Consider the following 13,191-nt stretch of genomic DNA (forward strand, 5'->3'; position numbering starts at 1 on the left):
TATATATATATATATTTTATATATATATATATATATATATATATATATATATATATATATATATATATATATATATATATATATATATATATATATATACATATCTAACAGACCCAACTCTTCAATCATTGCTGATTGGACAGGGGGTTAGAAAAATTCTTGACTATACCCTGGATTGATCTCAATCCCTTTGCGTGTAAAGCGAGTGCTACCAACTTATCTATCGAGACCCCCTTCACAAAAGACTACATCACCGTAAAGGAAATGAATAGTGAGTTTGTCTTTCAGACTCATTTTTTTTATATAAATGATTGAACTATTGAATATATATGTACACTTTTGCTCAAGGTGATAAAATCAACCCAACATACCAAATGATTCTAGATGTTTCTTGGGCCCTTCAAACAGACGGCTGACAGCCTCCTTCAATTTCTTGACGTAATCATCCAAAATGTGAGGGGCGACTTTGGCATCGGATACAGAGTTGCCTCCCCCTAGCCACGAATGAATGGTTGGCACCTTGAATGAAAGAAAGTGAAAAATAAAATGAAATAAAAAAACAAAAAAAGTCCCTTGTGATTACTCAAATCTCATGATTAGTCAGTGTCATGTTCTTAGATCATTAATTGATAAGACGTATTATTCCAAGAACCAACAAACCAAATTGTCACAGAAATGAACATTTATTAAACAATGTAGCATAAGATACACGTGTACAGGATGACCGTTGGATACAAAATGACTCCCAACAAGGTAGTCAGTAGAACAGACGCTAGTTGTGAACGATACGACATTAGATGGACGATAAAAGTTACGATATTTGAATACAATAACTTTCATTCACAACAGTCAGGAACTGAGTTGTTTTGATTTTGTTTTGTTTCTTATCAGAGACAGTAGCAAGAGTTAGACTGAGTTTTGGTTTACACAAATTTTTAAAAACACCATTTCAGCACTCGTAAAAAAAATAGTAGAATATGGGATGGAAAAAAAATATTTTAAGATTTAAAATTAAAAGCATATAAGAAAAGTAAGACAAAGGGGAATGGTATAAATAGGGCACTGATGTAGATTCCAAGAGCATGCTATCTATCATTGTATATAATTTAAGATCACCTAAAGTTCAGAAAGTTAGAACATATCTAGCATACTCCAGGTAATCAGAAGGTCCTGGGTTCGAGCCTCGCTTGGCGCATAGTTGAGTCCTTGGAAAAGACTCTTTACTCACATTCTCTCACCATACTCAGATGTAAAATGAGTACCTGGTCATTTACGACGTTGTCTTTGTCTGAAAATAATTGTAACATCGCCTAACAGGCGTCATGTCCCGTCCTACATGTTAAATGATGCTGTTGGCCAGAGACCCCTTGTAAAGCACTTTGAACACATTTAGTGGATAATGCGCTGTTAAAAGTTCAATTTAAAAAAAAAAAATTTTAATCAGTACAATCTCTCACCTGCTGCATCGTCTTGCAAATCTGGTTGACAACAAAGAGTACCGTCTCCTCCAGATCTTCTACAGGAGGGTAGAACTGCATCTTTTCGTCGTCAAAGGTAAGTTCCATCTTGAGAATGGGGAGTTCCAGGTGGTTTTCCTCCTCAAATAATCTGGCATAAGCATCGATGGTTCGCACCAGGAGGTCTTTCAACTGCGCAGATAGGATTGGGTCAGAAATTGTTATCTTCTTGACAACACACCATTTTTTGGCATAACGATACATCATCGTGTAACAATGTCTCTAATACAAAAAGTAATGTGTGGTTTATAACAATATTTCCTTTCTGAATATTATGGCAAAATCATCAAGTCTCCACTCTTGTCTAAATACAGAGCCAAATACAGAGGGCGTACACCAACTTCACTTCCAACAACATTGAATCAAGATCTCAAAAAATATCGAATACATTTAGAAACAACAACCGAAGAACTGATTTCAACAACACAAAGAAACATCCAACTGCCTCAGTACCTTAACACACATGATGACATTCTAAAGCTAAGAACATTAAAATGTGCACTGGACAGAGATTTATGGAGGCAAATTATTAACTGTATAATAGAAACAGACTGACAAACTCGAAGTGACACACACATTCATGGCAAGCGTCCATAGAGACTGTTCAGCCATATTCATTCATTCTTGTCTAAGGTAAAGATAAAAGTAAAGAAAAAAAAAAAGAAAGCGGGGCTTGTATCAAGTCATCTAACTTACCTTATACCCTCACTAACCTCAACACCTTCCTTCCCTTCTTCCCCCATTTAACAATTCAAAACAATGAAATAATACTGAGTTTAACGGTTTAATCTTTCTTATAAATATACAAATTGGATTGCCAAGTTAAGTGTCCATTATTAGTCGTACCTGATTTGAAATGAGTGTAGAAACGCTGTTGTAAAAATCTTCCATATCCTCTGACCGAATGTCTGTGAAATTGTTTTTGTCTGTGAAGACATTTATCACACCAGGATGCCAACTGTGAAATGATGAGAAATTAGAGGAATAAAAGTGATTCATCATCTAAATATAGAATAATGTCAGGGTAAACACAGCCTTGGAAAGCATTTTGATCACATTGAGTGGATAGTGCGCTATATAAAAAAAAAAGCTCAAATACAAAAATCAAGTTCCTTAAAATGAAAAAAAAAAAATGCTCATGTTCTGTAAATCTTATAATCTTTCTATTAATTCATTCCTTTTTTTTTTTTTTGGATAATTGTGACCCTTTGCCTCAAAACGGTATGGAGTCGGGATGATCAAGATGTTGAAAATTGAATTTTTTTATAGCCAGAAATATCCGACTTGTGTTGAGTTTGTATGTTTTATTGAGGAGAATGGATACCATATTATTTTAGGGTGCTAATGCCAACGATTTATATTTTTGACCAGTTTAACATTTAATTCGGCTTTTAACATTATGGTTCGTTCTAACAAAATACGATGGGTCATAATTTAATTTATCAAAAAAACGAATGGATTTTATTCATTTTTTACATCAAAAGCTTAAATCCAATCTCACCTGTTCATGAGTTTGCTCTCAGCATTCTCTAAATCCAAAATGACGTTATTCTTAATACTTTCAAATTCCATGGGACCGTTGTTACTGTGGGAAGAGTAAATGTAAAGAGAGGTAAACACGTGGACTGCAGGTGTATTAAAATATAAAATATAACAAAATCAAAAAGAATTCCCTTACTTTTAAAACTATAACGATTTGTAAAGTGCATTTCTACAAGTTCACCATGCTCAGTACCCTTATCCATTCTTCATTTATTCTCTCAGCAAGCAATACGGAACCAGCTTTCCATTTCATACAGGGCAGGTTGCCAGTAAGACATCCTTTTTGTACTAGTACTCTTACAATAAATACCACTGCCTACAGCCAAGAATTGATTCACATCTGAGTTAAGTGGGGTATTGTGTGTGAAGAAAAATAAACATCCCAAAAAAATATTTTCATGTTTTTGAGGATCGTTTTTTTTTCCTTGTATTTTTCTTTCTTGCTTTGTCAGGCACTGTTTCATACACACTTGTTAAGATCTTTGTCTTGATCTGTGCAACAACTGCCGGTGTGCATTCTAATGAACACTGCTTGCAACAACATGATATTTTCAACTTCCTTTGACAGTACTCTCTACTTTCTACGTTGTCTCTGTCAGAAAAAAATTGTAATATCCCCTAACAGGCGTCATGTTTTGTTCTACATGTTACGTGCTGTTGTTGGTCAGGGACCCCTTGTAAAGCGCTTTTAACACATTTAGTGAATATTGCGCTATATAAAAGCTCTTTTTTTTTTTAAAATCATAAAACGCATTATTTCTAAAAGAACTGCTTCATACCCACAATCTTCATAGCCCTTAACCACCTCCAACATGTCCACAACCTCTAACACAACCATGACTTCTACCAAAACCACTACCTCCACCAGAACCACCACCCAACCACCCCATCCAAAAAACACAACCAACAACATCAGCATCACCAAACGCTGAAGTAACCGTGTACTAATTAAGTAGTAGTAGTCCTTCGGGGGGCCACAAGGCCCATGGAGCTGGAGTTTATCCCGGTTACTATATTGTGAAATGGACAATAGTAATTACTTGCTACCCTTAGGAAAGGACACTAGTCTATCGCAAAGTACTTTCTCTCTCCAAATAGGCCCAATTACCCATTTACTACTGTGTGAACAGAGTGGTCGGGGAAAAAACTCCATTGCATCTGGGATCGATCTTGGTCCCTTGACATGTGAAGCGAGTGCTCTACCAACGGAGCTATTAGGACCCCCAATCATATATTATTACACCATCATTAAATCTATCACCACCACTGGTACCAACCAATCCTTACCGATATTGTCCCACATCTACCAGGATCATGTTACCCAGGGCAGCTTGACACATTTGTAAGACAGTTTGGTGCGATGGGTGTAGGACGAATAATCGCTGTGCCATTGTAACTTGGTTTTCCTGGTACCTCTCATGCCAAGGTTTAGAATAGTCCAGACCCCTACACAATGAGACACCAGGAGGAGGTGGGGGGGGAGGGGGGAGGAGGGGGTTAAGAGGAGTGTGGAGAGGAATGATTAAACGAATTTGGTAACTTTAACACATATTTCAACAAATAAACAAACAAATAAAAGCAAAAGCTTGTTAAATAATTAATTAAATTTAAATAAACAAACAAATAAAAACAAAAGCTTGTTAAATAATTAATTAAATTTAAATAAACAAACAAATAAAAGCAAAAGCTTGTTAAATAATCAATTAAATTTAAATAAACAAACAAATAAAATCAAAAGCTTGTTAAATAATTAATTAAATTTGACTTTACCAGAACTTAGATCTTTACATGGAGGCCCCAAAGTTTCAATAATAATAAAATAAAAAATGATAAACAAGTTTTAAAATCATAAAAATAATATTAAAATTTAGAAAAAAAAAATTTTAATTGAAAAATAAAATTCCCACGATTCATCCCCAGGAGAGATAATATTTCTTTAAGGTCTATCGTAAGAAAACACAGAGATAACCCAGGCAGTAGCCCCATTCAATGCCTGCAAAAAGTGAATAATAAGGACTAAATGTCTTGCTCAAGGAAAATAAGAAACGCCTTTGGTAGGGCTCGTAAAAAAGGGTCTCCCAGGTCAAAGTGCAATGCATTATCCATTCAGCCACTCCGCCTCTACTCTTTCCTACAATCCATTAAATATCATGAAGAAAATGGAAAATAACTTGAATCTTTTTTTGTAAAAACACTGCGCAATAGGAGTTTGCTGAGATTGAATCAAATAAAGAGTTACAAAAAAAAATTTAAAAGAAAAAACAAAGAAAATAAACTTACAGTGGTTCTGCTGGAGGAGGCCCAGCCCTTTCATGCTCTAGACCTTTGACCTCTGGTTTTATCAAGACATGTTGAACTGGGAAGGAAAAGCGACAAATATAATTGCTGTCATTGGATATAGCTTTTTTTTTAATTTTTGCTAATGTAACTGTTGCTATTGTTGTTGTTGTTGTTGTTGTTGTTGTTGTTGTTGTTGTTGTTGTTGTTGTTGTTGTTGTTGCTGTTGTTGTTGTTGTTGTTGTTGTTGTTGTTTTGGTTGTTATTTCTGTTGTTCTCCATCTTCTTCTTCTTCTTCTTCTTCTTCTTCTTCTTCTTCTTCTTCTTCTTCTTCTTCTTCTTCTTCTTCTTCTTCTTCTTCTTCTTCTTCTTCTTCTTCTTCTTCTTCTTCTTCTTCTTCTTCTTCTTCTTCTTCTTCTTCTTCTTCTTCTTACTTCTTCTTCTTCTTCTCCTTATTCTTCTTCCTCTTTTACTTCTTCTTCTTCTCCTTCTTCATAGTTTAAGAAAGTCTTTTTCAAATGGTTTAAAAGGGAAGAAAGAAAGATGTAAAAAGTCAAATTTTTAAATTTTTAAAAAAGTAAATTCTCACCCATTGACTTTCTCATGCTGGACTCAAAGTTTGTTCTAATCTCTGTGAAAAGATCATCCATGAGTTCTGCCAGGACTTTGCTGGATCTAAGGTGTTCTGGAACCATCCGCATAATGCGGTCTGCCCATGTTTGTTGCATGGCCTCGACTGGGCCAGATTCCACACAGCCTTTCAGGAATCGGTAGTTGAGCTGTATCAGGATTTTAAAGTAGAAGACATATTGAAGAATAGTTATTTTGCTATCAAATCGTTCTACACATAAAGGATAATGTAAATGGTGCTGCTCTGAGCTCAAAGAAATAAATAACAATGTGAAATTGAATGTAAGCTTCAATTCAATATACGAAAACAGATAAAAATGAACGTTTCAGGTTTCCCCTTTATCAACAAAACAGGATGAATGAAACACTACAGACGAATGAGATAATGTGGTAATGACGTTGTTAAAATGAATAAACAAAAACATTAATGGACTCTATTTTAATTCGTGCTTCCATACAAAGGACCATACTATTTCCTGCCCATCAATGTTTTATTTATTCATCTTAATAACGCCACAACCACATTATCTCATTCGTCAGTAGTGTTTCATTCATCCTGTTTTGTTGATAAAAGGGAAACCCGAAACATCCATTTTTATCTCTTTTTGTATATTAAATTGAAGCTTACATTCAATTTCACATTGTATTTATTACACATAAAGAAGGATTTATTAACTAGGAGAATGGTTGGTTAGAGGATTAACTGTAGTCAATATCGTTCATTACTTACCTAATATAAATAGTAAATTTATATGAATCTTGGAAAGAAGAAGAAAAAGGAGATAAGTTATAGAACTGAGAAAAAAAAACATCTTTGTCAATGTGTCACTTAATGGTATTGATCGGAATGAAAGGTTGGTATAAATTTGAGAACTGTATTGCTCTGAATTATCTGATTATCCATTAAGAAGTTTTCTTACCTGTATACGTCTGTCTTTGCTCATCATCTTTTGAAGGGAGAGAAGAAATAAGTTAATTTTATTTTGTCTGATCATAATCTATTTTTATATCCCCCCCCCCCCCCCCCACTCTCTCCTCTCTCTCTCTCTCTCTCTCTCTCTCTCTCCTCCCCTCTCTCTCTCTCTCCTCTCTCTCTCTCTCTCTCTCCTCTCTCTCTCTCTCTCTCTCTCTCTCTCTCTCTCTCTCTCTCTCTCTCTCTCTCTCTCTCTCTCTCTCTCTCTCTCTCCCCTCTCTCTCTCTCCCTCTCCTCTCTCCTCTCTCTCTCTCTCCCTCTCCTCCTCTCTCTCTCTCTCTCTCTCTCTCTCTCTCTCTCTCTCTCTCTCTCTCTCTCTCTCTCTCTCTCTCTCTCTCTCTCTCTCTCTCTCTCTCTCATTTTTATTTTTGAGAGCCAATTTTTAACAGTTAATTAAAGTGCAAAACCAGTAAAGGTAAGATGCACATCTGAAATATTTTTATTTTAATTATTATTTTCTTTTTAAATATCCAAACAATTTCTACCATACCTCGTCAGGCATTGATGGTTCATGAGGTTTTGGGTCATCTTTGTGTTGTCTGTAGTCGAATTCCCCATCAGCTGCCACCTTCTGTGCATCTTTTTTCCTGCATTGCATCCAATGCAATAAATAGTTTATGGTGTATTTAGTACAACTACATATTTTGACTTTCAGCGTGTAAAAGAACACATAAGAGAGGGCTTGAAAACTCAATGCATGAATTTGAATCGACTGTGTAATTTTCAATTTTACAACATTCAGTACACTACATTGTAGGCACAATATGTGAGCCATCGTCTCTTGAATAGATAGACATAAATATGAGCTTTTTTTTTCAAATTGAGATTTTTTATATAGTGCAGTATCCACTATACGTGCCCAAAGCGCTTTACAAGGGGTCCCTATCAAACAGCAATATTTAACATTTAGGACAAGACATGACGTCTGTAAGGCAATATTATAAATTTTTTCGGACAGAGACAACGCTATTTATGGCCAGGTACTCATTTTACACCTGGGTACAGTGAGAGAATGTGAGTAAAGAGCCTTTTCCAAGGACTCAACTATGTACCGAGCGAGGCTCAAATCCAGGACCTTCCAATCCGAAAGCGAATGTCATACCACAAGACCACATAGTCATATCATTTTCATTCTAAATTCACTATTCAGGGTCCAATTCATCCCGATAAAATACCACTTTGAGACGGTGGGTCACATATTATGTGCTTGAACCAAATGCCACTATTACAGATTAATGATAGTAATAATGCTACAAACCACTTTACCTACACTTAGTAATACAACATCATCGGGTTCTGTCAATACTTTTTTCTTTTTACCTCGATCCCATTCAACCATCTAATTTTTAAAAATTACTTTTTGTTTTATTTATGGTAATGCTTGTTGATGAGGTCAAGGTTAAAGACTAGTTTTTCTTTCATTTTTTATATTTTCTTAAATTTGCCTGTGGCAAAGAAGCGCACACTTTAGAATAAATTTTCTAATCGCATGGTGTGGATAATAAAACAGGGATTATATTGTCGAAGATCAAGTAGCAAACAAGTATATATCAATGCAGTAAATCATTATAATCAAGTGAAACTGCGGAAAGTGTTTTAAAACCAACTGTGCATTATTGGAAATAGCTATGTAGGTAATAGTCATAAGGAATAAAGAGTATAAAACAACAACAACAACAACAGCAAAATTAAAAGGAAGAAAAAGAAGAAAAATATTAATAAGTACAAATGTAAACCAAAATATTCTAAAAATCAGAAAATTTTCAACTTACAGAATTTTAATGAGGAGGTCCCTTTTGTGGTCAGCCAGTCTAAATGTCATAAGTTTACTATTGGCATATGGATCAACCCGAGGATTTTCAGGTTTTCTGATTGGGGGAAGTACAGGAAATCCATCGGGTCTTGTGCCAGCTTTGAGTGACTTCCCTTGCTGTACAGGGGACAGAGTGTCTGTTCGGGGTGACCCCCGACTTTTTGATTGACTTTTGTATGAAGACGCCATGGTTACTGGGGAAAGATGTTAGAACATGAATATACCATAAAATAATGATGAACTGAAAATGATCTAGACCTCTAGTTATCATTAATTGTATGCTCTTGCATTTTAACATATTCACAGCTCTAAACGACAAAGCGCAGTAATAAGAAGATATATAGTTTTTATATTATCTTCTCAATACTAACAATAAAATGCCTTTTATAAGTTTTGACTCTACACCAAATTAAAAAGCACTTGAATATCTTTATATATATATATAAAATCACGCTCGAATTACTGTCTATTTTTATCAATGTTAATTTAGTTATCTCTGTATTGTAGACTAAGTTATTAAGGTACTAAGTTAATTAAGTTAAAGTATCCCTCTAATACAAACGGTTTTCGGTTAACCAGTCAGAGCAAAGATTTTTTTAAAAAGTTTTATGCTTGTCAAAACAGAAGAAAAGAACGTTGTTAGAGTCTGGAAGTCTAAATATTTTCAAACCTTTAAATTTAAAGCATGTATGTGATGGTTGTAGTTGTAATTTTAAAAGAAAAAGAAAATAGTATTATAATGTAGGATTAATTCAGGATGAATGTTCTCGAGATTCACGCACTTTTGTAGATAGAACTAGAACTCTACTAGCTACGGACAATCAAGAGTAAGTGAGTAGTGAGTAAGAGAGAAGAGTTGGAAGTAGAAGTATCTCTTCTCTAGTCAGCTAGTCTCTAGACGTTGAAGTTCCTCAAATGTGTAAAGGGCATCTCAGACAAGGAAATTCGGTTCAGGGATAAAAATATATAGTTAACATCTTGCAACTACGACAAAATGAGCTTAAAATAAACTTCAGCTAAATTATCTAATCAACCTACGTTTGTGAAACACAAATCTAATCCATCTTGTGAAACAATACAGGGTCTTCTAGCGAAGTTCTGTACTTAAAGATGTAAAACGCCCTCTGATTGGTTTGATGGACGATTCGGACCAATCATATCGGGGTTTACTTCTTACAAAGCACTTGGCCCTAGCAACATCTTCACCCTGTAAACATATGAAACGGAAACATGAAGTCGCCATGTTGTAGTGGTTCTTTTCAACAAATTTGTATGTGAGAATAACTTAATATCGAACACAATGCTTTTCTTTGTAAAATTGTCAACCATAATTTGATATGTCAGATTTTCACCTGTGCACCAAAGACCAAACCAAATACTTGTCTTTTATGTCTTACCTGTCGTCTACTTTGTTGACAAAGGAGAAACCCGACACATCAACATCATTTATTGTCTTATGAATTGAATTGAAGCTTTTATTCAACACGTTAAAATGTGTTTTTCAATATGACGTAACCAAATGAATTGTTCAATGTTATCTACAGCCGTTCTTTTGCAACTCCAATATTCTGTACTAAGCTACTGCCATCTGCATGGATTGACATTTATTGAACTTCTCTGTGCAATGCGTTGGAAATGCCATTGAAAGAAAAAAAAAAAGAAGAAATTAATAGTGTTGGAGACAAGACACCCCTTTGTGGTACTCCTTGATGTTGGTTTACTTCGGATTCTTTGTATTTATTGCTTTACACTTTGTAAGGAAGCTCTTTATCCAGTTTAACGTTTTATGGGAGGCTTCCAGACGTTGTCGAAAGCTTGTTCCACATCGGCCCAGATTGTTGCTGTCAATGTTTACATCGCGTCCAAATAGTGTTCCGCGAGGATGTTTGCTGTAAATTTGGCAGTCATAGGAAGACCGTTGAGGTACTACCGCAAACTCGGGGACCCAAATAATTTTGGGGGTTTGGGAGGGGGGAAACTTTTTTTTTTTTTTAAAGTCTAGTAGGGGGTTTGGGAGGGGAGAGACTTTAAAAAAAAAAAAGTTTCCCCCCTCCCAAACCCCCCAAATTATTTTTTTTTAAAGTTTCCCCCCTCTTAAAACCCCAAAATTATTTGGGTCCCCGAGTTTGCGGTAGTACCTCAAAGGTCTTCCTATGATTGACCTTTGATTCAAGTATAGGTGGAGAAGAGACTATTGGTTCTCTATTCAGAATTTTGATCAAACTCCAAAGTTTTTTACCATTCTTATCCATGTTCAAATTTGCAGTCTTTTCTTGCCATGCTCTCCTGATAATGCTCATTGATTCTCTTTTGAATTTATCTTAACTCTCTCCTCACCGACTATATTCACGATTTTTCCAGAAATGTTATACCTACCCGTCACATAACTTGACTTTTTACACTCAAATTCATTAGAAATACGTACATACTAGATATGCATCGTTTTTGTGCAACAAAAGAAGCTTTATATAAAACAAAGATTTTTCATTAAATGATTTAATGTACAAAACAAATCTGACTAAGAAACATGTCCATTGTATCGTAACAAATGTGACGATTTTCCTGTAGTTGGTAAGGAGATGGTTAAGCCTCTTTATTCGCTTTCATGTTTTCGTTTGTTGGTTCTTTCTCTACAATATCCCTTATTTCTGTGATGTGTTGATTTATATTTTCCAGTTCCTCAATCCACAGAGAAAGATAATCTTTTCGAGCACTTCTTGGTATACTTTGTTTGGCTTCGGCTACAATCAGGATAGCTTCTGTTAAATCATTGGCTTTTCTCTTATTTCTATTCTGTCTATATTATGATTCTTGGTAAATGGAGAGGAGCAATTGAAGACCGCATATGTGGGCAGCGTGGCTCAGCGGTACGGTCTTTGCTTCGTACCCGAAAAGTACCGAGTTCGATCACCCGCCGCTGAGTTGTGTGGCCTTGAGCAAGTCACCTTGTCCTAGCTCAATTTGTGGCGCTGCACTGCTGCTGACACCTATGTTATTCCAGTCTTCCCTTGAAATAGACCCTAGAGACTAATTACCCCTATGGGACGAATAAAAGGAATGTTATTTTATTTATTTATTTATGGTGATTTAGATCCCATTTTTTTTCTGTGTCAGCTTGGAGAACCATGTTGGTAACCTTTATTTTTCTGAGAATGATCATTTATTGTTTTTTATTAATAGATATCAGTTTTTCTCTAGGTCACTGGTTTTTCTCCTTTATGTTCTTGTCCAGTCTAACTCAATGATTATATCCACTTATTGTACATTTCATATTACTTTAATTTAGATGCATTTCTTGGAAGCCAGCTTTTATCAATAATAATATTATATTGAAATTTGTGGATAAGAGCTAATAATATCGTTATGAGATATGCGTTTCAATGGAGCAAGTTCGGTCAGCTCTCTCTCTCTCTCTCTCTCTCTCTCTCTCTCTCTCTCTCTCTCTCTCTCTCTCTCTCTCTATCTATCTCTCTCTCTCTCTCTCTCTCTCTCTCTCTCTCTCTCTCTCTCCCCCCCCCCCCCCCCCCCCTCAAGTATAATGGTTTCAGACAATGTAACCTTGTTCCTCCATCCCTGGTTCCTCAAAAGGAAAGCAAAGTAGGTACTGTACCACCAGATCGTTTGGGATGGGCTCTTATGGCACCGCACTTCACCTGTTCGACAGAAAAACACGGGCTTCGCATCACATCGAAATTAATTAATTAATTTGAGCGTGGAGGGGGGGGGGGGGGGGTAGGTGCATGCCGCTGCAGTTTTCGAGTCCGGGAGTTACGACTATCGGGCTATAATTTGCGCCATTCAGTGGGTATATTATAAAGTGGCCCCTCTCTAGACAAGTTGACAACCATTGCTTACGATTACTGTAGTTTTGTTGGGTTTTTTTTTTCTTTTTCTTTTTTTTTTTCAGCGTTCTCCTAGATCGTGTTGACCTGTTGATGAACTCCATTCACCCTAAGAGAGGCCTTGGTTTGAAACTTTGGAAGTTTTCCATTGCGGTCTTGTGGTATGACACTCGTTTTAGGATCGGAAGGTCCTGGGTTCGAGCCTAGATCGGAGCATTGTTGAATCCTTGGAAAAGGCTCTTTACTCACATTATCTCACCGTACTCAGGTGTAAAATGAGTATCTGGTCGTTAAAAGCGTTGTCTCTGTCCGCCTTACAGGTGCCATGTCACGTCCTACGTGTTAAGTGTTGCTGTTGGCCAGAGACCCCTCGTAAAAGCGCTTTGAACACGTTTAGTAAACATTGTGCCGTTTAAAAGCTTATGTTTTTTTTAAAAGCTCAAGTAATAATTTGGCGTTGATTTGCTTGGTGTCAGTCACTATCAACTCCACCCGCGTCGCAGGGCAAAGCAAATGCGCAAATCATAAGTGTTAAGAGATACTGACTCGGTGGATGTTTTATCTTTTGTTCCCTTCCTTGGAACTGTTGTATGTTAA

The 13,191-nt window shown here is 36.0% G+C and overlaps 1 protein-coding gene across 1 annotated transcript in view; it reads right to left on the reverse strand.

Annotated features, from left to right (window-relative positions):
- LOC144959508 (dynein axonemal heavy chain 12-like) overlaps nucleotides 1-9,864 on the reverse strand; it is a 132,161-nt gene extending 122,297 nt beyond the window's left edge. Inside the window, exons 1-11 of the mRNA XM_078892123.1 lie at nucleotides 9,791-9,864; nucleotides 8,712-8,946; nucleotides 7,430-7,526; nucleotides 6,887-6,913; nucleotides 5,926-6,115; nucleotides 5,340-5,415; nucleotides 4,347-4,505; nucleotides 3,019-3,102; nucleotides 2,364-2,475; nucleotides 1,458-1,649; nucleotides 372-519 (exon numbers count right to left, since the gene is read on the reverse strand). Of these exons, the coding sequence (XP_078748249.1) occupies nucleotides 372-519; nucleotides 1,458-1,649; nucleotides 2,364-2,475; nucleotides 3,019-3,102; nucleotides 4,347-4,505; nucleotides 5,340-5,415; nucleotides 5,926-6,115; nucleotides 6,887-6,913; nucleotides 7,430-7,526; nucleotides 8,712-8,941 (1,315 nt within the window). The 5' untranslated portion in view covers nucleotides 8,942-8,946; nucleotides 9,791-9,864. The remainder of the gene's footprint in view (nucleotides 1-371; nucleotides 520-1,457; nucleotides 1,650-2,363; nucleotides 2,476-3,018; nucleotides 3,103-4,346; nucleotides 4,506-5,339; nucleotides 5,416-5,925; nucleotides 6,116-6,886; nucleotides 6,914-7,429; nucleotides 7,527-8,711; nucleotides 8,947-9,790) is intronic.
- Nucleotides 9,865-13,191: the final 3,327 nt, after the last annotated feature.

The sequence above is a fragment of the Berghia stephanieae genome, chromosome 14 (assembly GCF_034508935.2).
Source record: "Berghia stephanieae isolate SIO BIC M18660-M18661 chromosome 14, UCSD_Bste_1.3, whole genome shotgun sequence".
Taxonomy (NCBI): Eukaryota; Metazoa; Mollusca; class Gastropoda; order Nudibranchia; family Aeolidiidae; genus Berghia; species Berghia stephanieae.